General features: G+C 33.6%; 1 protein-coding gene across 12 annotated transcripts in view; it reads left to right on the top strand.

Annotated features, from left to right (window-relative positions):
* The window catches only part of LOC134530981 (zinc finger and BTB domain-containing protein 40-like), a 121,384-nt gene that overhangs the window by 52,670 nt on the left and 42,252 nt on the right, over nt 1-26,462 (top strand). For all 12 annotated transcript variants that reach the window (XM_063366382.1, XM_063366375.1, XM_063366373.1 and 9 more), the window contains 4 exons: nt 8,788-9,069; nt 14,232-14,381; nt 22,973-23,224; nt 24,791-24,964. In XM_063366382.1, coding sequence (XP_063222452.1) covers nt 8,917-9,069; nt 14,232-14,381; nt 22,973-23,224; nt 24,791-24,964 — 729 coding nt within the window. In that variant the 5' untranslated portion in view covers nt 8,788-8,916. The remainder of the gene's footprint in view (nt 1-8,787; nt 9,070-14,231; nt 14,382-22,972; nt 23,225-24,790; nt 24,965-26,462) is intronic.

Below are 26,462 nucleotides of genomic sequence, written 5' to 3'. Positions count from 1 at the left end.
CCCTACAATACACAATGAAAGTGCTGTTCTTAGTAAAAAGAAGATAAAAAATTTGTGTTTTGAAAAAGTGGCGTAACATTCTTATGTCCTGCTTTTCCGTAAATTAATAAAATTCTGAAAATTATGTTTTGTAAAATTATGACTTTCCTTTACTGGTTTCTGATAAATCTCCGTTCATTGCTTACATTACAATACCTATGCTTTGACGCAGTCGCCGCCATTTTTTGCTAACACATAGATTCAGATAAATGGTCTTATATATGGAGAAACACAGGATCGGAAAACCTAGCATTCACAACAGTTCATTCTGAGGTGGCGTTCGTGCGTGTTCAGTATAAATATTACATATTTGTGATACTGTTACAGAATGATCAATTTTATTAAAATAGCTACATTAAAAAAACTTCAAACTATTGTGGATGGTTGGTAAGGTTATAATAGTTACATTAAAAATACTGTAAAATATTTCTAATGGTTGATTAGGAATTAAAAACCATGTAGCGTACCAACCAGTTTACACCAGTCTATTCCGAGGGCCGTTCAGTTATGAAGTTCGTCACTTGTACAAGCAACTTCAGTAGCAAATATTATAGGATAAAAATGCATATAACTGACCATTTTCACAATTTTACAAAGTTGGCCAAAACATAAAACAGACCCGCACAGAAAATCAAAAAAATGGCGGGGACTGCGTCAATACACAGGTGTTGTAATGCAAGCTATAAATGGTGATATCACATAAACCAGTAGGAAGTTATCAGCGCTGTTTTCAGGTTAAATACAGGAATGTCTCTAGTGTTAAAAAAAAGTGATTTGGAATTTTATTATTAATTCTGGGAAAAGCCGTGACGTAAGAATTTTATCAAAGTTGATTTTATTTAATTTGAAAAATGTTGAATTGTAGTGTATTTGTGAAGAAGGTATAATATAACTCAGTATTTTTATGTAAAAATCATTAAAATAACAATTGTCAGTCATAGATACATAACCAGTGTGTTGGATTACATGCGTGGGTTGAGCATTTAAATGAAGGAAGATGTTCCAGTGGCACATTTCGAGTTGCAGGAAGATGTGAAGAGCAGCATTTTTTCAAGATTAAAAGATATTAAAATCTAACAATTAAAATAATGTTTTGTAAAATTGCCTGTACTTAAAATGTGCATTGCTGTTTAAATATTTTTATATTATAAAAAGGGAAAAGTTTTTGAAATTTGTTTTAGTAACATTTTAAGAATTATTGGTGTTGGTCTATTATACTAAAAATTGGAAATATAGTACTCTTTAAGTTGAAAAATCAATAATGGTAATTGAATAAAAAAATTAAACTAACGAAAACAATTATTTTACAGTACGAAATCTCCCATCCATGACCAGATTGAAAATCTTCATACTCATTATTGAGCACTAATTATTTTACTATACCCAATGGTAAGATTTCTGTTACCGTGACCTAATATTCTCAAAGACTTAATACAGTTAAACAAAAGCTGCATAAAATTAGTTAATTTTATTCATCTTTATTGATTCTTCCCATTCAAAATTTGTTTCCAAGTGTGGCAGTAAAGATATTCTACAACACACAACGTGGAAACAATAAAGGTAGATTTATATGAGTACTGAATTTATTTAGTAAATGATGTGTTACAACTTATTTTTTGTCATTTGCAGCACCACTTTTTCAAAATAAGTTATAATTTCATGCCCAGAGTACTTTTTTCTGGCTTATCATTATCCTTTCATGGGTAAGGTTTATTGATAAAAATGCTTTATTTAGTTTCTAAACTCAAATCAGTGATATTTTAAATAATTTTGTGTATATAAATTATATATCTAACTAATATTAGGTACTAAAAAAGTATTGTTTTCTTTAGTAAGTATGTACTTATTTTAGCAAGATCCTTTTGGTTATATGTTCCTTTGTTCAATGCAACATGGTCATGTTATCCATAAATCTTTTTTTAGCTAGACCAAATATTAAATTGTGTACTCCAGGAGATGTTTAATTACATTTCTGAACTGCCGCTCAGCTTGAAGATACACAAAGTTTTCATTTAATGTAAGATATTGCTTTACTAAACAATACTACATACTTTTTTTTGTGGAGGTTTGTGATCAGCTTTGATTTAAGTTAAAAGTTTGTGAATTTTCGTACAAATTTTTTTGTAGATTTATATGTACAATTTATCTTCCCAATTTGTCAATTTCAATGTATAACACCTTTTTTTGACTAATTTTTAGAAAGTGCATGGCTTCTTGTACAATTTATTTTGATGCAGTATTTGGTGTAGTGCATTAAAATTTTGTAGTTATCTAGAGCATGACCCAATTAATGAGCTCAGCAGTTGGTATCCAAGTTATTCAAAGTGCATTGTTAACTTGAGGTCACATTATCTTGAATGCTCAGTTTCACCCTCCTCGTATTTATTTTTGTTTTTATTGCAATTATTACAGATGTTTTTACCACTTAAGCAATGCATATTAATTTTTATTGTTAATCTCATGCTATATATTCTATACATTATCTCCTATTTGTAATAACTGAAGAAAATAATTCTGTTGTAGAAACTTTAAACTTTTTATCAAAATTTATAGTTTGTGATATACTTGCGTAGGGTAAAAATTTTTATTGAATGTTTAAGAATCTTTGGTCAGTATGTTTTAGTCTCCTTAAACATTCTATTTGAAATAGAGTAATGTGTTGTATTATGTTGTGTTAAAAAGTGACTTTTTTTTTTTTCAAAGACTTACCCTGTTGGCTCCTAACAGTATTAGAAACGGTTCATTAAAATTATCTGCAGGTTTTATTAATGTAACAGATATATTTTATATTTTACAGTCATCAAATATTTTTTTACAAAAAATATTTCTGCTTCAAAAAATGTATATTTATTATATTTATTCTTGTATTTTTTTCATTATTTATTTGTTAATGACTGTTAAGTAAAAGTACCTACATATTAAGTATTCTTTTAAAATTTAAATTGAACATTTGATACTAGAAGTACCATGTTTAAGTTACTTGTCTGAGGAGTGGTAGAATTTAACATGCCATGCCATCCTGTACACAATAGCTTGCCTATCCTGCATCACTGCTATATTCTAATATTCAACAGTGCAAACATACTGGCCAGTGTGATTCGAGCAGCTGAAATACAATGGACTCCATTTGAGATAACCAGAGTTAAAATCTTGGTGGAGCTGTTTTGATTTTAGTTGAGAATTAATTTTTTTTAATCACTACTGGCAAATGTTGGGATAGTTTATTATTATTGGTCATGACCAATGCCTCCCTCAGTTTCACTGAATGTGTTTTTTTCTTTAATAACCTTGCTGGTGGCAATATGTAAATACCAAAATTAATTACAATAGGATATTTAAAGTTAATTTCTGGTGCACTGTCATATATATTTTTAGTTTTTTTTTAACTCGTACACAATTTTTACAGGAAAGGGATTACATTTTCTAACTAATAGAGAAAGTTTTAAAATGTGAATTATTGCCCCCAAAAAAATTTCCTTTTAATAAAACATTAACTGTTTAAAAAATTCAGCTCATTTGCATAATATTTAGAGGGTCTTCAATGATTTTATTTCAATGCCAGAACTGTTAATGGACCACAAATATAGTTAGGATAGTTTATAAAACAAAAACAAAAAAAATCTCCAATATATATTTTTTAGCATAAGAATTAATGTTTGCAATTTATTTACTTCTCAAAGTGAAAATATTTTTTTTGAGGTCCTCTACTCAGTTAGCCAATGTAGTTGTACAGTCAAACAAACTGCAACAGATTCGGGGATGTCCCTCTGTCAATACATAAAAGGGGGACGAGAGATGTTTTCAGTCATCAGTTTGAAGCAGAGTTGTCAACTTGCTGTACAACTGCTCCTGCATTTAAAAGTGTTTCAATATGGCCATGGCCACAAGGAGTAAAGAAAAAATTTGGTTAATAGGCCAGTCTTCTAACACAATAACTAGTGCACGTCTTCCATCGGGTAGGTATGTCCATCAACACTTGTCATGAAAGCTCACAATTGGAGAAAGTGCACAAGTGTTCATTCAAATAGTGCTATTTCGGAAGCAGATCATGAACACACAAATTTGTTGAAAAACCAAAAGAAAACTAATGCTGTGATGTGTCGGTTCTAATTTTTCCTGGTTTTCGGTTTCGTTCTGGTTCTTAAACATTGGTTCTAGGTTATCACCAAACCATTTCTGGTCATATCACGTGTACAGAATGTCCCAATAGAGGGCATGTTTATTTGTTAAATATGACTTCAGAGTGCCCCACTTTTACCGCAATTCCACTACAAACAAGTCACATAGCACTTAGGTAGCACAGGTGCTTCATGTTCTCTAGTTGGCTTCAGTTGCACACTACTTATGATATGATGTATGAGTTAAAATTGATGTAGGGCTGAAATTGTGTTAGCAAAAACCTACAGTTCATGATAGTATACACCTTAAAATCATGTTAATCACAAGTGTAACAATCAATTTATGGTAGTTTGTTTTTAATATAAGATTTTGTAAGATATTCTTTTCATATTTATAATGTTAGTTAAAATTATCATCCCTGCCTCCTAGTGAAAAGAGGGACAAAAAAAAGGCCATGATCTCGCACAAAGAACTCCTTCGTTTCGATCCAACACATCCTGCCTGGAGCAGCTGTATCTTTCCATCTGGATGGTTAGTGCAAGGGGGTTGAAGTAAAGGGAGGGGAGGCAGACTGCATGCTGTCACACAAACTCCCCTTTTCCCCCCCCAATTTTCCAAGATTTATGAACCTTATTCATGTGACTCAAGGGACTTAGAGGGAAGTTAGGAGGACATGTGCATGGGTCCAGATCCATCAAAAGGAACCTACAGAGAAAATTAAAAAGCAAATTTTTGTGCCTCAAAGTTAGTAGTGCACTGGTATAGTAAGTGTTTACTGGATATTATTATTGAAGAACCTGTTAATATTGACTAATTGTCTGTTTTGACTTCATCTCTTGTGGGTGGTTCTATTAAACTACTAGGAGACCCAAGCTGGCATCAGGTACAGACCAGGCATCAATCAGTTGATGCTGTTCTTCAACATTTGAGATCATGGAAAATTCAGTGGGGCTTGTTATCCTTTGGAGAGTGCTGTAGGAAGAAACTTATTATGGCTATCTTGCAGGCACCATATGCCTAAAGTGCTGTGGGCAGACCTTTTTAATGCTTGTCTTGGGTCATCAAATGAACCTGATATTCAAATGTCAATAAGATTTTTCTACAAAAACTCATACATCATGAGGTACAACTTCCACAAGTGCCTCTTGTTCTAGCAATAAATGCTGTGAAATATTATATTTGTGAGCATTTGAAAATAAAACACCTTCTGAATAACTATGGTGTGTTCCTGCATCTTACATCCTTAATGGTTGGCTTTAACTTGGACAAAAGACTAAATTCGCAAGCCTGGTGCGCTACATATAGCACGCCAGATCGCTAAGGAAATATATTCAATGAAAATTGAACTGTTATTTAACTGTAATGAATTCCAAGGAATTCAACTATTCAACCATTTTGTTATCTCTCTCTACTTTAAATTGTGGTTTACATGCAGATCTGCAGCTATGCACCAATCAATAACATTTTATGAATTCAAATGCTATTTGTCTACGATGATGAAGTGATTAGCCAGATTGGTCTCAAGATGATGGTTCGGTACTCATGGTATTTAAGTCCAGAGTTTGCATCCCTGTCTATTTTCTCATGACTTCTGTTGTCCGAAGAAAAAGAAAAACTTATTTGAACATGAAAGACTTCATTAAGTTCCTTTCCACTTTCTTTCAAACAGCTGCCATTTATGATTCTTTCTTTTTCTACAAGCACTGGTTAAAACCTGGGCAGAACTGGAACTATTCAAATTGCTACAAGATTTTTCAAAACATAAATTGTGTCAGTGACTGTGCAGAGCATGGTGTTGCCCTAATTCAGCAACTCAATTCAACAACAAAGGATGAATCGCAAAGGCTATTCTTACTGCAGGTTGTTGAGAAGCATAGAAAAGAGTGTAAAAGGATGAACCGCCAAGAACTTCTTAAAATGTAAAAAAATATGTGACTTGCAATATGTATTGTACCTAATGGCATTGCTTACGGTACTTATCTTTAATGGTAGTTATTAAATGAAACTTTTGTACCCTTAACATTTTTGTACTCTCACTTCCACCAGTTAGGTAAGGACATAAGTTTCAAAATCATTTGTTGAGGTATGTATGCAGCACATACCTATGTAAAATTTTAATTTTAGCCAACTCATCCGCACCTTTCAAGACCGTTGAGGGACCCCTAATTATTATGCAAATGAGCTAAAATGTTTGTGAGTTCATATTTTATTAAAAGGAAACTTTTTCTTGGGTGATAGTTACCATTATAAAACACACATGTTTTTTTGTGACACCATACAGCATATTGTGTTAGGTGTCGTGTTATTTGTTAGTGGTTTCATGAGTTTTTTATGCTTTTTTTGTGTGTTCTAGAGTATTCAATGAAACTCATTTAAATACATTTCCATATTCTGAAAATTTTATTTCCCCAAATTTATTTATACTCATCTATGTATACGGCATACATATGAAGTTATAAAGTGTTAACAAAATAGAGGTTCATCAAAATAAATGTTGTATGTATAAATGTAAAAATATGCTTGTGCATATTTTTACATTTATATTGAGACCTAACCATAACTACCTTTTGTTGCAATTCATGACTGCCTACTAAACACAGTTATGGTAATTCATGCTTTGTAATTCATTGGGAAGTATGTTTTTGGTTCTGTCAATGTATTTATTTACAAGGTGAGGTTCAATTTAGTTTCAAGTATAGTTTCAAAAGATGTGGCCTGTAGATTGAAAATGTGTCCAGCTTTGTGTCAAGGTGTCTGATTTTTTCATTTCATTTATTTATTTTATTTTGTTTCAAAGAGCTAAAGCTCGCATACAGAAACTGTACAATTATCAATTCTTTGGTGGGGGGAGGAGGAGGGCAGTGAGGTGATGGGGAAAATTTATTACAGTTTCTGGGAGAAATAGATTTATGAAGTATTTTTTTTTATTCTAGCTAATCTAGTTTTTGAAAAACAAATCTTGAAAAATAATTAGTAGAGTGGTAAACATTGAGGCTTTACAATGGGGAACAGGCCACTCAATGACTCAGACTTTGGCCAGTTGTAAAATATAGCTAACCACACTATGTTGAAACTGGTACCTAATAATAGAATTTTTCTACATGCAATCTGATGATAACAAAAATTTTCTTTTGCTTTTTTCTCTCCCCAAATATGTTTTGTTTTTATGCTGTTTGCTTTACAGTATTAGTTGTAGCATGTATGGTTGACATTTCGAAGTAGCCTATGTATATTTATTTTTAAGGGGTATTTTTTTTTGCTTAAAAATGGGTATTATCCTGCATGGTATCTGCTTAAAAGTGTGTAATAATTGAAACATCACTGAATGGTTTTCTCATAATAGTTCTTGTATTTTGATTGTCTCCATGCATGTTGTAAATTTGTTGCTAATGCTTTATCTTGCAAGGTATTAAAGATGTAAATGTTCTGTTTTTAATTTTAAAGAAATATAGAAAATGGATAGAGAACTAGGCTAGCTATGGAAATGGTGGGGGCTGGATTGTATTTATTTCTTTCATAAAATTAAAAAAAAATTTAAATAATAAAATAAAATAGTGAGATAAATTTGAAATTTTGGTCAAGGAGAAGTCAGGGAAATTTTATTATAGATTTGTTCGGACATGTGTAATATTTTAGAAATCATGGCAGTATGTATCCATTAATGTTCCTCTTTCAACTGCAATCTAATGATTCTTTCACAGTAATATAATAATACAATTGTATTATCTTCCATATCTTAGTACATTCAGTTTTCAGTTTCCATCACCAGTTTCAGTATTTCGGACATCACTTCACACAGAACTATCTACCAGACCTAAAATAATTTGGACTTCAAAAGTGTGGGACTTACTGATTGAGACTAATAAGTTTTTGTGTTTCAAGTAACTTATGCCACCCTGCATGTATCCACAATTTCAACATTCTTTGAGCTTTAAATATATAAATATTTAGACATGAAAATTTTTATTGGTTATCATTTAACTGCAACTCGCACAACACAGTGATGAGGACCAACCTAAATTGTAAATTGTTTCTGTTGTTTATTGATCAGAAATGTTGTATACATATTTGAGTTAACTGATTAAGTACTATTTATAATAATTATTTCCATAAATATGTTAAACAAATTGTTATTTTAAGATTTAAAAAAGTAGATTTTTAGAGAAAAATTCTTATGAAAATTAGTGATTACTTTTGACCATTTTCCTCATATGTTTTTCATTATTGCTAGAGGCACTGGTTCTCACAGTATTAGACATTATTACTTTTGACCATTTTCCTCATATGTTTTTCATTATTGCTAGAGGCACTGGTTCTCACAGTATTAGACATTATTACTTTTGTGTAGGCTCTTATCTCCTAATCACTTCTGTATGTCAGTATTGTAGAAAATTTATTCCATTTGCTTATCTGCTTCTGAAATAACAGTTTGTCTCAGTAACTTGTTATTATTTTTCAGGATAAAAATGTATGAGTGCAATGATGTTTACTGTCCTGTAGCATATGAAACTGAGTTATTTATCTAAGGTGGAAATGAGAACTTAATTTTATAATTCTTTTCCCCTGCAGTGTTAATTTGTTATCATGGGTGTTGGTGTTGAAGTGATGATGTGCCAATTGCGTTTGCAGGTGCACATCAAAGACGAGCCATTGTCGAGAAACTCTGAGTGCGAGAGCGAGTGGTGTGACTCGTCGCAGTACTTGGAGAAGGACCTGTTGCCAACTGAGATAGAGTCAAGATTGGTGGGCAGGAAGGCCATGAACTCGCAGAAGATGTTGTCGCAGCAGTATTGTCTGCGGTGGAAGTACCACCACAACAACCTACAGGTGATGTTCAGCCAGCTGCTGGAGCGGGAGAGCTTCTGTGACGTCACGCTCGCCTGCGAGGGAAAGACCCTGCGTGCACACAAGGTACACCATCATTACGACCTTCTGTTTTGTATCCCTGCAGGATTTACATGTGTCTGAAGTATGGTAGATGTTACAGATGGCCGGTGGGTAGATTTCTTTAACAAAGCTCAAGCTCTTAATCAAACAACTAATGGGTGGTAAAAACTCTCTCATCTTCCTCACACGCACACATCCACACAATTTTTTAATTTTTTCATTCAAAAAATGTTGGTTACATTATATCATGTCTATGTATATGTGTGAATATTTAGGTATACATTGTAAATACTCAAGAGACACTGTCTCCTGATTAACTTGTACATATTCCAAGATCACATTAGACAAAAACCTTGTCGAACCCCATATCCACTGGCCTGGTTTTGACTAAGGAGTCATTGCTATAGAGATTGAGATGGATGATGATTGAGTGATTTATGGATATGTGTTGAAGGTCCACAATGATCTTGGGCACCACCATCTAAGGTTTAGGATGGAAATTCGCAAGTTTTTTTCTAGACACTATAAATTTGTTTTAGGCATTACTGTAAAGGTAAAAATTAACTATTTTATTTGTGGCCAGTTTAATTTCCAAGTCTTTTACAAAACAAATTTTCACAGAGAAATTTTGTGACACAGAAAGGCACGGCTTAAATTTTAACAATTAAATGGTAGGCAAGTTCACTCGCAGTTCAAACGATGAGGGAAACTGAGTTTTACCTGGAATCTAATGCCCATCAAACATAGTTCAAAGTTTAGTAGGTTGAAAAGTTTGAAAACACAACACACTCACTCTTTGGTAATTTTTGGAAACTAGAAAGTCATTATTTTCACTATTTTAGGCAGGGTTTTCTGATTTAAACCACAATGATCCAACCATGGTTTAAATCAAGTGTTTTTCTCTTCAAAATCCAAATTTAAAAAAAAAGTATTTTTAATTAGAATATCTTAATACATTTTAATGAAAGCTCTAATTCCACTCTAATAATAATAGTTTGCTCATTAATGTTTCACGTGATTTACAGGAACAAATGATTAAATACTAATCAAGATATTGTCATTTAAATTATCTGAATAATTTGTAAATTATACCCAGCTAAATACTTCTCTAATATTAAATTAATCAATAAATTGTAGTCCAAAGTGTAAAAAAGTAGGAAATTTAGTTTTTAAAAAAATTGCTATTTTTTAGGAAATCCATGACTACTGTAAATCTCTATTCTGTGGGAAACACCCTTTCTATGTAGAATCCTCCTTCTGTGAGGAAATACCCTTTCTGTGGTGAAGTCCCAGTCAGGTGTGCAGATTTGCTGGACTTCAGTTCTTTGATGTTATAACTTTTCTTGTTCAACATGAGTGGTGGTAGAAAATGGGATGTTATATGGCTTTCATTTGAACATGCTGAGAACCAAAATAATTAATGTAATAAAAAAAACTGGTTTGAACAAAAAAAAAACAACAGTTGGTTTGATTTTGAAAAAAACTTGTTTTTTTTTTCCAACCCTGTTTTTAGGCAAGGTAAACTGGTGTGTACTAGACACCATGACTGCCTTTGCCCTTTACTATGTCAAATCAGTCCTGCTAAAGTTGATCCAACACTGCTACAAAAATACAAACAGGTGCATTTTTAATGGGAATTAAAGAAAAAATTTAAGTTCAGACTATTAACCTCGATTTGACTGTAAATAATATAACTTTCTGGCTTAAACCATTACAGTGGTGTATGTCCTAGATATTGTATTTAATCAAAATTGCTCATTGCATGAATCATTTAAAGAATGTTATATTAAGAGTTCAGCTAAAAGTTTTTTCTATTTATTCATCTAACGAAAATGTATAATGGTCATACTTTACCAAGACACAGTTCCGTACTCCTATTTACAAACAAAATACCATGAATAAGTTTGCTGCTCAAAAAATATTTTCTGTTCACTAGTACTGAAAAACTGAAGAAATATGATATATAAAATAATATCCCACTGTCACTGTACAAACTGAAGGACTCTGTCCTCTGTACGACTGTGCATGTTATGACTGTGATCCACAAAATTTACGTTTTGTCTGAAAATGTTTACAAATCTGCACAGCCCAATTCCAAGCCATGAAATTGTTCTTCTGCATTAAAATTATTATTTATTTTAGACCCCTTCCTAACATGACCTTTCAGTACCATGTCAAACAGTCTCTTAACATTGACCAATCAGGTTACTTTTTTACATAGTGTTCAACTCCCTTTAGTGGATTTTGGATAATATTTCTATTATACCAGATTGTATGCTCAAGGTAGGTGGTACTCGGAGTTAATAATTAGATATTTGGTTTCATTTCCTAAATTTAATATTAATACTCTATAAATTATTATTTTAATTTTACGAATATTGAATAAACAAAGATTTTATTTTTGCCAAGCTTTAGTTAACTCAGTCGGAGTTTTTTTCCTCTGGGGTTGTACAAGTGGAGATAAAACAACTAAAAGAAGACATTAAACAAATGGTAATCATACGGGTATCAAACTACTACTCATCCTTACTAGTAATTCACTGACTTCTTACTTACTATTTTATTATAAACAAAGTGCCCTTCACTAGTGCAATAATGATTATATTAGAGTAAGACTCCAGTTGAAATAATTATAAATAGTAAAATTTTACAGTTCTCCATATCTCAACCAACTGACCAACCTTATAGAAGTTATTTTATATAACCGGTCCTTTGGTAGAGTGATCTCTATATTAATACCTGGAAATTCATACCGATGTGGGCAGTACACGAACACCAGATGGAACACTCCTGCGACACTTCATCGTCCCGATGATGGCACAGTACTACCAGTAGTCGTCTGGTAGCTTCATCAATTCAACATCTATTCCTTATCTTTCTCCTGCACCATGCTTCACGTCGCTGTAGTATAAAGTTTATCCTCAAGGACTTCGACAAATCTTAATTTCCTAAGCTATTTCAACAACTTACAATCCAGCAATTTTACAACTAGTCACATCTATAACTTCATAAAATAAAATTACAATTCAAACTTAAATCATTTTATCTTCTCTCCCTTTTACATTATTTCTTTTTTTTTTTTTTTGAACAACCAACTACCACCAGAGATAAAACAAAAACTAAACCACACATTAAAACTCTTACATGACATTTTGTATAAAAGCTTAGAGAAAAAAACATTCCCAAAACAAAACATTTAGCATTTTCCTTGAATTTGAATTGTTCATTACTCCTTGCTATAAATAGTAACTTTACCTTTATAATAGAGAAAATCTCCCTGAGTTGTTTTCAACTTCCTTCCCATTTTGTATCCCTCTCACAGACAACTTTCCTGGAAGCATAAAAAGTTCATTGTTTCCACACTAATTATTATCATAGTTACGTAACCACCCGAAAATTTTTTGTACACAAGCAATTGAAAATAAAGAAATAAAAGAAATGTTGCAAATAAAATATGAATACCTATTTAAATCCTAACCAATTAGCTGAAAATAAGTAATTATTGAGTTAATGTCTTTATAAAAAAAAACTAATGGTTACCAAGAATGATTCAACACTAAGAAATACAATACATTATAAATAAACTGCTTCACCATGGCCTCAAATACCTGTAAAACATACAATCAGCTGATCCTTCCTAAATTATGTTCAATATTCAACTGAAATAATACACAAGGGTGGAAGGTGTGCAATGTGGGAGGAAGACAGCCAGGTGGTCCCACCAATAAGAACATGGATCTTAAAATTCTTCACTTTCTCTACCAATTTCAGAGCTTGGTATAATATACAGTAAGTTCCATAATTTTCTGTGTCGGTACCGTACATAATTGTGTAATTTAATCTGATTGGCCCACAATTTCTCTTTTTGATAACCTGACCATGTTTGGGGCATCAAATTCGTGCATTATCTTTCTAATGCTCCAATTTTAAGGTAAACATGTTAGAAGCATTTGCTTTTTTATCCTACTCATACACCTGGAAAGTTTATTTTTGAGATTTTTGACAACTTCTGATTTCTCAATATCATTATCATTTTCTGATGAAAAACTTTCAGCAGCAGTAGGAACAAGATTATGTTTCATGGTTGAGGAAATTTTTCTTATTTTCGATGTGCCTCTCTTCTTTCATTTCATTTCTCTCTTTGCAATGGGAGACTCACCCAACTGTTCCAAGAGATATATTAAGTGACTGAACAACCTCTGAATTTGTTGTAAAGTCTGTGTCACTGTCGAAGAATGTTTCTGAGTGAGAATGATCATCTTCAACATTTTTGTCACTTAGGGACTGTGCATTTAACATAGTAATTTCTTTTGTACATTTATCACAAATTTTTGAGCCACTGATTATGTGTGAACACAATTCAGGCATCCATGTTGTGAGATTTCTGAGCTTTTTCCTGTCTCTAAACAAGTGATTTGTTTTCTTTAATATATTACAACAATGAATTCTCGTAATATCAGTTTTCATATAGGGGAAAAAGAAAAATTCAGACACATTTAAACATGAATATATAAAATAATAACAGCATTATTATAGCTAAACAATGAATAATTTTTAAATACATACAACCAACTTGAAAATCATCCACTCAGGAAAGGCTAAACACACTGTAACAAGTACCAGTGAGGTCAGCAAGGTGCCGTTATGTTGTAACAAGTTCAAACCAGTTCAAACAGGTTTTAGCTTGTTACAACCACCTTAAACAGGTTGATATCTCTGACATAGAAGACTGTTCTTGAACACAGAATAATTTTCTCCAAAAGAATTTGATTATTTAATTTAGCAGTTGATTTAATGACCAGGTTTTGGAATTTTTCAGGTTTATAAAATATCATTTTTGTATTCAGTACAGGCTGTTGTCTTTCCTTCTTCATTCTGCAAAAGGAAAATTATAACTAACAAAGTCATACTGCTTAATCCTTCTTAAGAAAGCCTGTGATAACCTATAGTGTTAAGATGGGATACCGTATTGTGGGGGTTCCAGATAGAGCTTATGTTGAGATGTTTGATCCCGTTTGATGGTATGGAAAATATTTTTTCTCGTGTTTTTCTTAAAAAAATTTTTAAATTTAAAAATTTCCTTTATTTGGCTGTAAAAGAAAAACCCATTGGAATAAGTCCACATTGTCAGTTAAACAAGCTTAGTCATGTTTTTGTTTCAGACTAAAACCTTGTGGCTTTTTCAGGTCGTGCTGTCTGCATGCAGTACTTACTTTGATGCAATATTCTCGCAGTATGAGGAGAAAAACCCTATAGTGATTCTCAAGGACGTTAAGTTTGCTGATATCAAAGCTCTGGTTGAGTTCATGTACAGAGGGGAAATTAATGTTGATCATGTAAGTACAAGATTTTTTCCCATTTTTTTCTGGAGTGCAGTTTTGTAAGTTTGCTGTTTTTAAAGCTTTGTATTTTGATGTCATGATTTCATTATAACAAAAAATTTCAAGTTGGAAAAGTAATGCTTTGAGTGATTTTATTTTAATGTCTATTCGGATGATTATACTCACTTTCTGGGTGAAGCAAAAAGTACTAAAGCCCACAACCAAAATTTGTTACTTCTAGCAATATTGCAAAAACAGTATAAAATCAATTGATTCAATTACACTAAACAAAAAAAAAAAACACTAATTTCAGAAATTTTTAACATTGTGTCTGACCTGACAGCATTTTCAAAAATTTCAACAAACTTTGCTGAACTGTATCATAGTAATACGTCTGATTTTTGGGATTTTTTTAAATTGAGATCAAACCTACTGAAAATACATTTTTCAGATGCCTGTAGCATAGTGCATATCCAGGGAATCATTTGAAAAAATAAAAAAGTGAGAAAAAATAAAGTTTACCGTCTGAAAATCTGTTTTGCTAGTATATTTGGGTCAATTAATGCAAAAATAAATTTCTGAAGAAAATTTGAGCACCTTCCATTTTGAGACTGTTTTAATGACAATAAAAAAAGATACTGAACAGTAAAAAAGCATTACGTCAAAATTGTACTGATCGGTAACAAAGAATTACGCCTGAATATTTTAGGATGTGAAAAAATAACTTTCTCTGATGTAGAAAAAATTAATATAATACTAATTTTTTGCAGCACCTTTTTAATTAAGACAACTTTTTTATACTCAAAAATTATTTAAAAAAATTCTATTGAGGTTTGTGTTACAAGCCAATGAATAAGTTGCAACCTTAAAAGTCTGAGATTATTAATAAAGAGCTTAATTGAAACCATCATACTGAAGTTGAAGGAATTTTTAAAATAAATGGCACAAAACGAAACTAGGATAAAGTTGGTAAAATACAGCCTATGGATTATCTAAGTGAGCATCGTTACAACTGTCAAAACCATGGTGGTAAGACGTAAGGGAGTTCATGTGTGTACAATCTTTGCCATGTTAATACTTGAAGTCAAAATGAGAACACCCCCCCCCCCCCCCCCCCTCCTTTTTCAATGTGCATAACAAAAAAAGTTTGGTTATAATTAAGTTTAATGCTAATTTTTTGCAGATGTGTTGGTATTAGGGTTCTTGAGACCAGAAAAAACCAGGAAAAATTGGGAAAAATACACCGAAAACTTGGTTTTTTTCATCAGTACACAAATTTTATGGAAAAATTGGAAAAAAATAACAATTTATATAAATTAATAGATAGATATAAAAACCCTTTACTTTCATATTGATGAAAATGATTTATAACAACATGGTTACATAGTGCTCAGCATTGTTTCTTAATATATCATAAGTACACTTTTAAAAAGACTGAATGTATAAATGAACATGTACATACAATTCCTGTAGTAGGCACTCAAGACAGTAGGTAGGTTAGGCCCTAGGCATTATATCACCTGTGGCTGTATCTCGAGATCTAATTCTGATGACTCTTGAGTCTGACTCTGAAATGTTTGATTCCTCCTCCTGACTTTGTCCATCTACAACATGTTCTGGTTGACAGGCACATGACGAATTACAATGTACTTTAGGACAAGACCTCCGCCTAGGAGTATTTTCTTTAAATTGTAAGTTACTTCTGATACATTAGCTTCTGTACATTATCTGCAATCAGGCGATTTCTAGTTTTAGAATGAATTGCAGCAAACTGAGACCAATTTTGTTCACAGGTTGCAGATGAAGGTGGTAATGACAATAATCGTACTGCCATGTGAGATAGAGGTTGTGTAGTGCACAAACCCTGCCACCATATGACTGGTGTAACATGTTTTTCTGTGCTCCATATAGCATCTCTTGACCAAAATCCTGTTGATGTCCTGAATTCAGCAAGATTTTATAATAAAGAAGTTACATCTAGTCCAAGATTTGGTGTTAGTTTGGTGATGAAATCTATGGCGGACAGCACTTCATCATCATCTAGCATAACTCCTTTGTATCTTGGATCAAGCAAGTTTGCAGCACAGTGTATAGGCTTCAGAATGAAGTCTTTGCGTTTTTGCAGTACTTTCACAACTTTGGCTTCTTCGCTTTTCGTCAAGGGTGATGCTGTAGATGAAGATATTACTTCTTTACATAACTTAGAGATGAAATGTGGAACATCAGACTGAAGTGCACTGTCTGATTCAGACTTTGTTAGAGATGTCACAATTGGTTTTAGGAGGGACAAACTTGTAATTTGTTTCAAAAATATATTATTATCAATTAAAAATATTAAAAATTCAAATGTATACTGTAATATAATTAATTTCCAAACAGAAAGTAATCAATCTTGCTGCAGTAGGCCCAACACTTACAACAATGTCTCAACTCTCACAAGTGATTGTCTTATAAAGAAGTTTGGCCAACTGCCAACAAACAAAACTGAAAACTACTAAATTTCCTTTAATAAAAACATAATAGCCTACTTAAATATTTATAACAATGAAAGTCGATTCAATAATTAATAATATTGAATAAGTTAAATTTGAATTTATATATTTTTTCCAATTTTTCGGAAAAATTGGTTTTTTTCTTTGTTTTTATCTGTTTTTTTTCCTGGATTCAATTTTTCCAGAAATTTTAGAACCCTAGTTGGTATTACCCTTTTATCGCATAATCGTCGCACCAATATTTTAGGGCATCAAAATTTGGATAAAAAAAACCTCTCGCGTAAACGTTGCATGATGTTTTTGGTCCCACTATTAGATTCCGAGCATTTTGTGTAGATTTCTTTACCTTATAAAACAATGTATTTTAAATTTGAAATCTAATATTGATTCGGAAATTACCTCTTACTTATTTAATTAACAAAAATACAAAGTTGTCTGATGTGTATATTTTCTTTTAAAGACTTTTTAAACGTTATATTATAACCTTTATCTGTTCGTCTGCGTCGCCGCGGTGTATCGCTTATAAAAATGTAGCCAGCGCTCGTTGGCATCATTCATGTTTGGTTATGTTGCTTCCCGTATAGAGCGTGCATATGTAGTCGAATATCAATATCTCATCGTTTGCATGCAACGCGCACTCTCTTTCAACTGCAGATTTAACTACATATATTTGATAGCCCACACTCCTGGTGGTAAGTGTGTACTACGACGATAGTTATGCGTTAGTTCAGGCTCGCATTTGCATTTGCATTTTGTTTTTCTATTTAAAGTTGAAGAAAGGTTTTTGTTGCAACCTATTAATTTAAATTGTTCGGCGTGCTCTTGTATACTCCACTTTTATATCTTTACCTAACAAAATATTTTTTTTTTTCCGCATAAATGTCGTACCCCTACTTTTCAAACTTGAATTTATTATAAAATGTGCGATGATTATGTGATAAAACACGGTATGTTTGTTTAGAGATATGCAGTACATGATGGCATTTTTACGATTTTCTCTAGGTAGTTCTTTTTAAGCTATTTAAAAATTTATAGCATATTAGACTTTATACAAATGCGATTTGTTTTGCTATCCAGTTACTGACCTGTTGACTTCAACTTCTACACCTACTCCATAGACTAATACCTCCATGGTCCAAACAGCCTGCTGCTGAATAAGCTGTAATGTATCGAGGCATAAGAGCATAACAAGTAAATAGCAGTTCTCACCGTGAAAGTATAAGTGCCGGGGTGTTTGCCAGGTGACTCAAGAATATTCTTTTCAGTTTTGTAATTATAGTTGACATAGAAAATGTCTGAAGACATTATTTTGATAATCCTGATAGCTATTCAATAAGTATAAATAAAGAATTCAACCGGATGGCTTTGATACAATTTGGTAAAATTTGTTGACACTTTTCAAAATGCGCTCAGGTCAAATACTACGTGAAAAATATCTGAAAACAAACATTTTCATAATAAAAAAACAGAACCTATGTACATTTTTAATATCAGACATATTGTAATAATACCATCTGCCTTTTTTTTTGACATGGCGGAAATGGACCCCCGTGAAGCTGTGATGTTTGTGACTTTTACTACTACCTGGTCGGGTTCAGGATCATCTACTCTAATATTTTACTGTTTTGGACGTAAAACGATGAGACATGGTTTTGGTTGTGGGCTCTCGTACTAAAAAGTGGGATGCATATATTATTAGAGTAAACATGTGTTGATACAGTAAGTATGATGTACCAAAAAAATAAACTTATACTTAACTAGAACAGTGTCGAGTGCTAATACAGCGAGCTCTTGTCAAATTGAAATATTTTATGTGTTTTAACACTTCACAGTAGTGAGTTATAAAGTCTATAACTATGTGTTATATCAAATTTGAAGTTTGTCTTGTGTTAAAATAATGTTACGTAAAATTTAAAGAACATAATAGTTAATCCTTAGGGCTTAGACTATCCTAATTCAGTTTTTATCATAAATATACAGGGTAACCAGACTATTCTAGTGACTTAACGGTGCCGGGTTCGCTCCACTGTCTGAGAAATCTGCATGTCTGTGCTATTGGTACTGTTCATGTAGCAAGGATTGCTCGTATCTCCGTCTCTGTCCTGCGTAGAACCTCTCTTTCTATTAGGCTTGGGCCTTCCCGGGTAAGATAATCACAGAAGTTCCGTGAAATGAAAAAAGGGGGGGAGGGGCAGACTGCAGTTGCCAAACGTATAAGCTAGCAGGAGATTCTAGTAAGGCCATGTCATTCATCCCCACCCTGCCATTGTTTGAAGTCATCACAGCTGCGAGCATTCTCGCTTCGCTGCTAGACAAGCCAGGCTGTGGCTTCGAGGACGAAGCACAACATCCCGTGGCATAAGTTGTTAGCATCTAAGCAGTAAGAAAATGGTTGTAGAACCTAATAAAATCATATTTATTTGCGAATGGCCCCACATTCGAATAAATTTAAATTAGGGGCATATGTCTAAAAAAAAAAATTATGGCATGACTTGTTAATTTAATAAATGAATTTTCTTTGAGTCATTTTATTGCTGTACATTTCAAATATAACTTTTAAAATTTATTGAATGCTGTTTAAAATTTTTGGTCTTTAGTCACATTATTATTCAGTTATTTTGATTTTAAAAAATTATAAAATATTGTATTGAGTAACATGATCCTTGATGCTGATCTGAGTAATCATATGCAGACTGCAGAAGTTTTTGACGTGACAACGTCGAATAAATCGATGAACGCCGGCTGCACGCATGAAAAAGGATGACTCATTGTCCCGTTACGCTTTGTCCCATTATGCTCATTGTACGTTTGCGCCGCATTTATCTCTCTTCCACTCGATTGGAACAACCATCAATTTGACTTTTTCGAGGCACATTAAACTTGAAACACTCCCATTCATTTCCTACTTTTCCTATCATCGTCCTATCCTTAACAGAATAACACAGATTGGAAGAAGTTAAATAGCAAACATGTATAAAAGTTATAGTTAAAATAATCTGTTCGTTAAAGTAATAAACATATTTGAATTAATGAGTGCAAATAAAAGTAAATTCATCAATTAAATTGTAGATTTCATTTCACTCCTTTGTATCCATACAAAATAGTGATAATTCAATAAAAAATATTCAATTTTATTCATAAAAGTTTGCAATCATTTCATTAATGTTTTGTTATGACGTCACGTTAAACTATCGTCCCTAAACCGACTTTACAGACAACCAATTTTATGAATAACATAATTTTAGTCATTGTGATTTTGAACATAAATATAAAGCTGAAATGCTATATATTTTTATTATATATTATGTATAAATCATATTCACATACTTAAAAATATTCTATTTAAACTCCGTTAAAAAATTGTTACAGGTAAAGGTGTATGAGACTGCATACAGTGAATATATACTTTATATGAAGACTTTTTAATTGAACACTTAAAAGATATCTCTACCCGTAACTTTGTTCAATGTAACTTTAACATCATCTCGTAAACACCCGGTCAAATTGTCAATGAACGCACAAAAGTTATTTCAGGTAATGCATGTCTTAAATATTAGTATTTAAATTGGTGACCCCTGTAATCTGTGTATGACTGCTTTATGTAAACTTAAGTAAGAATTGGTGTGTAGTTAACCTTTGAAATTTTGTAAAATTTTTACATTTCCCGTAATAGACAATTGGGCACGAGTTTTAGGTCCTGAACAACTTAAATTTGACCGCTGAACCAAAAAAGATAAATAAGATATAAGGTAGTAAGCCTGGCTAGACTAGTTATAAAAATAAATCATTTTAAATTTATTTTTATCACCACAAGAAAATGCACACTACAAAATATTTTGTGATCACAAAATAATTATGTAATTTTTCATTGTGGGACTTCACTCTGTCCAAGATGTGGTTATCATTTCTTACATACATTGTAAGAAATTAAATAGTTTTGATGGATTTTACAGTTGCTTGAATATTTTTTAGTTCAAATACTTATATAACCAATAATGATGGCTGTATGCATAGCCTAAACAAACCAATAGCAAAACTATAAGAGAAATTATGTCCGACTGCATGGTCGTGGATCCTGAAGGGAATTCCTTGGAATTAAGCAGCCCTTCACTGAGGGGGCCCACTTGCGCTTGCCAAATTGTGAAAAACGTAAATGTTAAAATTATGTTTCATGGAAAATTTCTGTATAGGTATTTAAAGTTTTCTCCTTATTGCATGCATATAGCCCAAAATACAGGCAGTATACAACATACAAGCATCCTATCCAGAGATGACTTGTGTCGGTTAAAACACACGTGCTAAACTCTTGCCCTCCCCCTCTTCCCCACTCTGTGAATTTGCATGGGACCACTGTGAATTTCACGGGGCCCCAGCGAATTTCTTTTAATGATTTAATCACACTTTCGTCGTTGTTTTGCCTGCCACAAGAACTGCAGTGCTTTTGTTCATGCCCTGGAAAGTGAAGGTGCCAAATTCCTTCAAGAAACATGAGCATCAGGGCGAGGCAAACTGTGGTAGAACCTTACCACGCTGTAAATACCAGTTCCAGTACTAATGAAGATAAAATTCTCAGGGCAATAAGAAAACGGTTAAATGGCTCATAGCTTCGTAAGCTTAGAGGTCACCCATACTGCTTGCATGCCGAGAACGAGGGCATGTTCAGCGCAACTGCAATCAAGAGAGGAAACTGAAGAAAGAAGGCCATTAGTGTAATAATGCGGTGAAAGAGAAGGAAAAGATACAGGTTTGAAGGGCAGGAAGTCTCCCATGGTACTACTTCTGCCAGGGATTTGGGCATATTCAATGGACGTGCCCGGAATGGAAACGTACCCAGCGGGACTGCCTGATGAGAAAGTAGACACCATTGCAACAAATACAGAAAAACAAGGTCCATAATAATCTCAAAGCAGATCTACAGTCCTGAAGAGTTGGAGGACGGCGGCGATGTTACATCTGTCAAGAAGTGGGCCATATTCAGTACGATTGCCAGGTGCATAGAATGTCATCATAGCATGGGCAACAGCAGTACGTTGTTATGTATTTGGGATGAATAGTTTGAAGGAAGGGGTAGTGTTACAGGGATACTAGATGCAAGGAAACGAGGCAGACCCATTCTGTACTGACCAACACAGCGAGGGGTCATGGGGAGGCCCCAACTCCCGGACAGGTAGCGCCTGTCCCTCTGCGGTAATCCGATTAGGAGCGGCGCTTCTCTCCCTGTGTCTCCAGTGTTTAGCATGTTCGCAGAGTCCTGTCTGTGTGAAGTGGCATAACTAGGACACCATTGTTCTCAGAGCTTAGGGTGATATCGGGAATCTAAAGATGCTACACTTTTCGAGGGTTTACGAGATCTTTCTAGTTTGGGACTTGACAGGTATTTAAAATGGATGTCGGTCTGCGGCATGAGAGAGAGAGAGAGAGAGAGATTGTGTGTGTGTGTGTGTGTGTGTGTGTGTGGGGGGGGGGGGGTGTGGATGCACGTTTGCACGTGCGTTAATAGTGTGTTGAGACAGGTGCGTAGTAATAGACGAGCAGTAGAGAGAGCCACTGTGGAGCCTAGCTCCAGTGAGAAGAGTAAATTGTGGATTTAATGAAAGAGTGATAAATTATTTGACAGATACTGTAATTAAATTATTTTAACTGAGGAGTTTAATAATTAGTAAATAAATAAAATTATTTAGTTAATTGGTCTATCCTTTTTGTACCTGTTTCCCAATGCATAACAGTATTTACGGCAGTATTGTCTTGATTGTTGCAAAAAATCACCATTTGTTCTTTTTGCATACTTAAGAAGTATTTGTTATCAGGTATGAATAAGCTTTAAAAGCTTTGGTAAGATATTTTTTTACATGTGGACCTTAATCAGGGGAATTTCACTGTGAATAAATTTGCAATAATATTTGATTAATAAAAAATTTTACCTTTAGTATTTTGAAGTAAGTTGAAGTTAGAAACTTAAAAAATGCTAGAAGAATTGAATGAGACCATACAAAAATTTAATGTATGTTCCTCATTGTGAGTAATATTGTTTTTAAAATGTGTTAAGATTGGAAACAGATGAGTTGTTCTTGATTGTGAAGGACCTTAGATGACAGAGTTCTTGATTGGTTCCAGTCCCATTTAGCATCCCTCTTGCGGACGGCGGAGGACTTGCGCATTAAAGGCCTCGCTGAAGTGTCCTGGCGCTCTGACAATCATACAGATAATGGAGTGGAACATCGCTTGGAATCCATGGGGAATGGCAGTGACTTTGAGTCACCACCCAATAAAAGGCGAAAGCCACAGATGATGGATTCCAACATGGATGGTTTCAATCCACAGGTGGCCAGCATATCTGGGGCAGATGGATCGGGTGAGATGTTCTTGGTAAGTAGTGTATTTGTCTCGCTTGTATTTGGATTATTGGAAGTAGAGGATTCTGTTTGTCATTTAAAAATATCAATGATTTTATTTACAAAGAAATTGTATCTATTTTGCAATTTTAATCAGCTTCATCATAAACAACATTGGGTTTAGTTAATGCGATGTGCTATAAAATCAAATTCATACCCACAGAGATTTAAGAATCGAAACATGCAACTCTTTTTATCATTAAATGAAAGTACTTAACATAAATATAAATCCAGAGATAATTTTAACTAGGGCTGGGAATGTTGATTCTTTAGTGCTTGAATTCTATCGATTCTACCTGGAATCGGAACCGTCAATTCTCAAGCTGTAAGGAAGAATCATATTAATAATGGTAGGTCATAAGAATTTTATATAATTTGGATGTAAAATAGATTCACATAAATTAATTCTTGCCTCAATTGCTGTATTTTTCAGCGAGTAAGCTGACAATATTTACGCAACTCGCCTAGCATTAATGTACTAAAAATGTGGTAAATTATTTTAAGTTTGGATCACAACCTCAATCACGTATATTTATTCGTAACACTGTACTAACCAAAGTTAGATTTCTGTACTTGGTGGGGAAAATTTGTAAACTCATTTCAATATAACAGCTTTATTTCGTAAATACAACATTAACACCACTTTTCTTTTTACTTGTTACAATAATATTTTTCACTTCCAACGTTGATGAGCAATCATGTTGAATGAAATAATTTAACACAGTCTGGCCAGCCGTGTTATTCATGAACATTTTGGTTTTACTTTTTTATTTCCAGTCTTTTGTATTCTAAAGCTAATTTAAAATAACATTTTTGATACTTCTATGTAAATATTTTTCGCTTAAAAGAAGTTAGTCAAAAATTGGATTTACGCATACATAAAGGCATTAAATTGAATGCCAAAGATTAATTTTTGTAAATAACGTGTTGCTTTCCGTGTGTGAACAAATTTTTGTACAAAATACACTGTTTTCACATTTGTGATGATATTTCATTTGTTTCCTGTTAACACGATAGCTTGTATTATTATTATTATTATTGTTATTATTATTTTTATTATTATCTATTGTGAATTTGAATCACGATAAACAGAAAATATCTCATGATCATTTAGTGCTTTAATTTCAATATAAATGTTCATGGACGTAAATTGGTTGAAACAACAATCAGGGCTGTTGAAGATCATGGCAGGAGAGAGGAACGCCACTATCAGCTCTCGTAGTAGCGGAGTTTTACAGTACCCGTTAACTCTTTCGTGCACGGCGCGTCGACCGTTCGCGTCATTAAATTACCGGTGCGACCTATATGGGGGGAATCTTAAATACCAAATTCAAGACCTCAAATTATGGGTGCGACCTATATGCGATGGCGACCTATATGCGAGTAAATACGGTATATTGTCTTCTCAAACTGTTTTACTTTTTTACTGACTGGTTTTTCTCAGGGTTCCACTTGTAACTGTGGAGGCCTTACAGTCTTCACATTGTGGCTTGAAGCTGTGTACAGTGAATGCTGAGTGTTTGCTATGTTTTCCTCACAGCACAACAACGTCACGAGCAACGTGGATGGGGAAGTGTCTGGCTGGGGTGAGCCTGAACATGATGTGGTGCCTAGCAACCAAGGAGCGGATGTGAAGTCCCCCATGGTGAGCACCATCTTGCAGCAGCCGACCTTGCAGCAGGCTGCATCTGCATCTGCGAAGGCTCACACTGCAGTACGTACCACCTGACTTCTTTGTGCTGTGGTAGTTGTCACAACTGTTTACAATATGCTGGATTCTGTAATTTGTTAACAAAATGGCTGAAAACTGTTTGAAAACACATAGAAAAGAAACTACACTCACCAGGTGTTGTAAATTGCTGTTCTTTTATTTATTCAAATACAGACCAGATATTGCTACTTTCCCTGCTGCTTGTAGGTACACTTGATTTACTTTCATTAGTAACACTTTGTGTAGGCTGTGTATCACAGTTTTTAATTTCTAGGGATTCCTTATATATTGCACTCCTTAGTATTTTTAATACTTATTAAGAAGAATGGCTTTGAATCTAGGATAAGCATCATGGCGGTCCTATACATTTAATTCTTCTTGTATTCCGGGAATCTTGACAGAATGCTCTGCTTCAGTTGTTTTGCAAACAACACAGCTGAACCTGCTCCACTTAGGTCAGTGTGTTTCTTTAAAACACTCTCGATCTAGTCAAAACTGGAATCACCATGGATAATGTTGAAAGTCTGTCTACTAACATTTCTTTTGTTGCTTCATAGATTGGCTGAAGCACTTGCACCATACCTTCTGCTATCTTCCAGTCCTTGGCTGACAATCCATCCTCTTATAATTTTCTATCAATTCAGCCATGACTGGTTGCTTCTGTTCAAGCAACCTTGAAAGCATAAGATATTCACTGTTCCATTTGGTGTAAACCATCTGAATTAGTTCATCAACTTGAAAACCTCTTTGTATTTGTTAGGAGTGCAGCCTCTCCCTAGCCACATTGCCAGGACTGTAATTCGTCACAATATTTCTGGCAGCAGCAAGTAAATCAACAGTGCTCTGGCTTATCTTAGCATCACTGATGGCAAGTTGAAGTGAATGAGCAAAAAGGTATGTGTTCATACCCAGAAAGTGAAATGGCTTTCATTATGTTTCTTGCATTAATAGAGACAACATATATAGGGAGAGTCACCCCAGCAAAGCCCCACGTATGAAGAAATTAGTTCAGTTTTGAACTAATGGCCTCTCCAGTATGATTGCCTGGAAAATATGTGAAATGCTTAACATGTTTTTTGAGCTGAAAGTTGTTTGTTATATGTATCGTTCTCCACTCCGAGAGATCAACATAACAATTGTGAAGGTCAAAGAAAATATGCTTCATTCAATGTCTGTAATAAGTTCGTCTTAGGCTCTTTGACTGCTCATCAAACAATGCTGGGATTTCAGGCCTTGAATACCTAGTTGCTGATGGCAGTTGGTACCACGGCTCCATGGTTGCATAGAGTAGTTTGAAAGTAAATCTTCAACTATTGTTTAGGGCTGGAAATCTGTTGCCATCATTTTTCCTGTACACATTGTGATGTTTTTCGCTTGGGCATGATCCCGAGGGAGCTTGGCTGGCTTCTAGAATGATTCACCAATGGTTGTTTGCTTGAAATTATTTATATTTTGTTTCTGCGAAGGACTTCTTGTTGAGGTTAAGTTCAACAGAATTCTT

This window comes from Bacillus rossius, chromosome 3 (assembly GCF_032445375.1).
Source record: "Bacillus rossius redtenbacheri isolate Brsri chromosome 3, Brsri_v3, whole genome shotgun sequence".
In the NCBI taxonomy this organism is placed as follows: Eukaryota; Metazoa; Arthropoda; class Insecta; order Phasmatodea; family Bacillidae; genus Bacillus; species Bacillus rossius.
This window is presented reverse-complemented; position numbering and strand designations above follow the sequence as displayed.